This window comes from Plasmodium reichenowi, chromosome 7 (genome assembly GCF_001601855.1).
Source record: "Plasmodium reichenowi strain SY57 chromosome 7, whole genome shotgun sequence".
NCBI classification, from domain to species: domain Eukaryota; phylum Apicomplexa; class Aconoidasida; order Haemosporida; family Plasmodiidae; genus Plasmodium; species Plasmodium reichenowi.
This window is the reverse complement of record NC_033652.1, coordinates 666,674-668,201: the sequence shown is the minus strand read 5'-3', so window position 1 is coordinate 668,201 and position 1,528 is coordinate 666,674. Positions and strand designations below refer to the sequence as shown.

The window sequence follows — 1,528 nt, the reverse complement described above, 5'->3', positions numbered from 1 at the left end:
ATAAACACAAATTTGTAAATGATACACAACTATCTGTAATTCACAAAAACATTTTTTTTTTTTTTTTTTTAAATGATCACATATGTATAATCAATATAATATTTACCTCTTAACAATATTTCCATTACTTATTACATTAATATAACAATTTTATAAGTACAAATAATTTATCTATATGTAAAAAGTGGGTATCCTTAAAAAGTGCCGACCTTCTTTTTTTCCTTTTTTTAGTGCACATATAAATAAATATATATATATTATATATATGTTATATATATATTATATATATGTTATATATATATTATATATATATTTTATATATATATATTTATTTATTTATTTATTTTTAAAGAGCTATTTTTTATGTTTTCATAATTATTTCAATTCATGACATTTTCATATTCGCTCCTCCCTTATAATATTTATTAACTTTTCCTTCTTGTTTTATTTTATTTTTATTTTTTTAGTAACTTCTTTTGTTTTGTCTATTTGTTATTATAAAAAAAAAATTAACCCATACATAAATTATTTAACGAATTATAAGCTTCATTATTCCATTATTCCATTGTCCCAATAAGATAAAAATGGAGAAATATGTACACATATATATATATATATATATATATATTATGTGTGTGTGCGAATGGTTTTTCCTTATTTTGTATAATGTAAATTTTATAACATTTTCTTTAAAAATCATACGTTTTGTAGTAAAAACATAATTAAAGTTTTTTTTTATATTTATAAATAAATATAAACACATATATATATATATATATATATATATATAATATACATATTATATAGAACACATATATTTATATTTAAAAAAAAAAAAAAAAATAAAATAAAAAAAAAAAAGAATAACAAATATAAGTTTGATTATAATTATAATGGAATATCCAATAATATATATACAATATATATTATTTTAACGTATAAAATGTTCTTTATTCAAATGGTCTCCTATCAAAGGCTCTTCCTCTTCCCATTGGTTGCCTTACATCTCTTGACATGTCCTCATCCATTTTTGGAGCTCTGTTAACGGTTTTCTTGGATAAGGTTGCTGGGAATATTGATGGGGGTAAGTGTAAAAATTCTCTTAAATATTCAATACCTATAAAAAGGAAAAAAATGCTCAAAATGTACATTACATATTTTCCTCAAAGAATAAAAAAAGGAATAAAAAAAAAAAAAAATATATATATATATATATATGTGAGCCACAAAAAGGTAAACATATCTATGTATATACCTTCATTATTTAATATAAAATATTGGTGTTTCCAATTATATTTCTCTTCAACATAATTTCTACTTTTCAACGATTTCAATGTCATCATTATATGCAAATTTGGAACATTTAAATGTGGGTGACGTGGTATCTTTGCGTCTTTTTCAACTACTATAACACCCTCTATAAATAGCCAAAAAAAAAAAAAAAAAAAAAAAAAAAAAAAAAAAAAAAAAAAAAAAAAAAAAAAAAAAAAAAAAAATAATATAAAAAAAAAAAAAAAAAAAAAAAAAA

General features: G+C 18.8%; 1 protein-coding gene across 1 annotated transcript in view; it reads right to left on the bottom strand.

Annotated features, from left to right (window-relative positions):
• Positions 1–950: 950 nt before the first annotated feature.
• The window catches only part of PRSY57_0716900 (40S ribosomal protein S10, putative), a gene marked incomplete at both ends in the record, with an annotated part of 1,090 nt that continues 512 nt past the window's right edge, over positions 951–1,528 (bottom strand). The window contains 2 exons of the mRNA XM_012906823.2: positions 951–1,117; positions 1,256–1,417. Coding sequence (XP_012762277.2) covers positions 951–1,117; positions 1,256–1,417 — 329 coding nt within the window. Of the gene's footprint in view, positions 1,118–1,255 lie in introns of the transcript that reaches the window.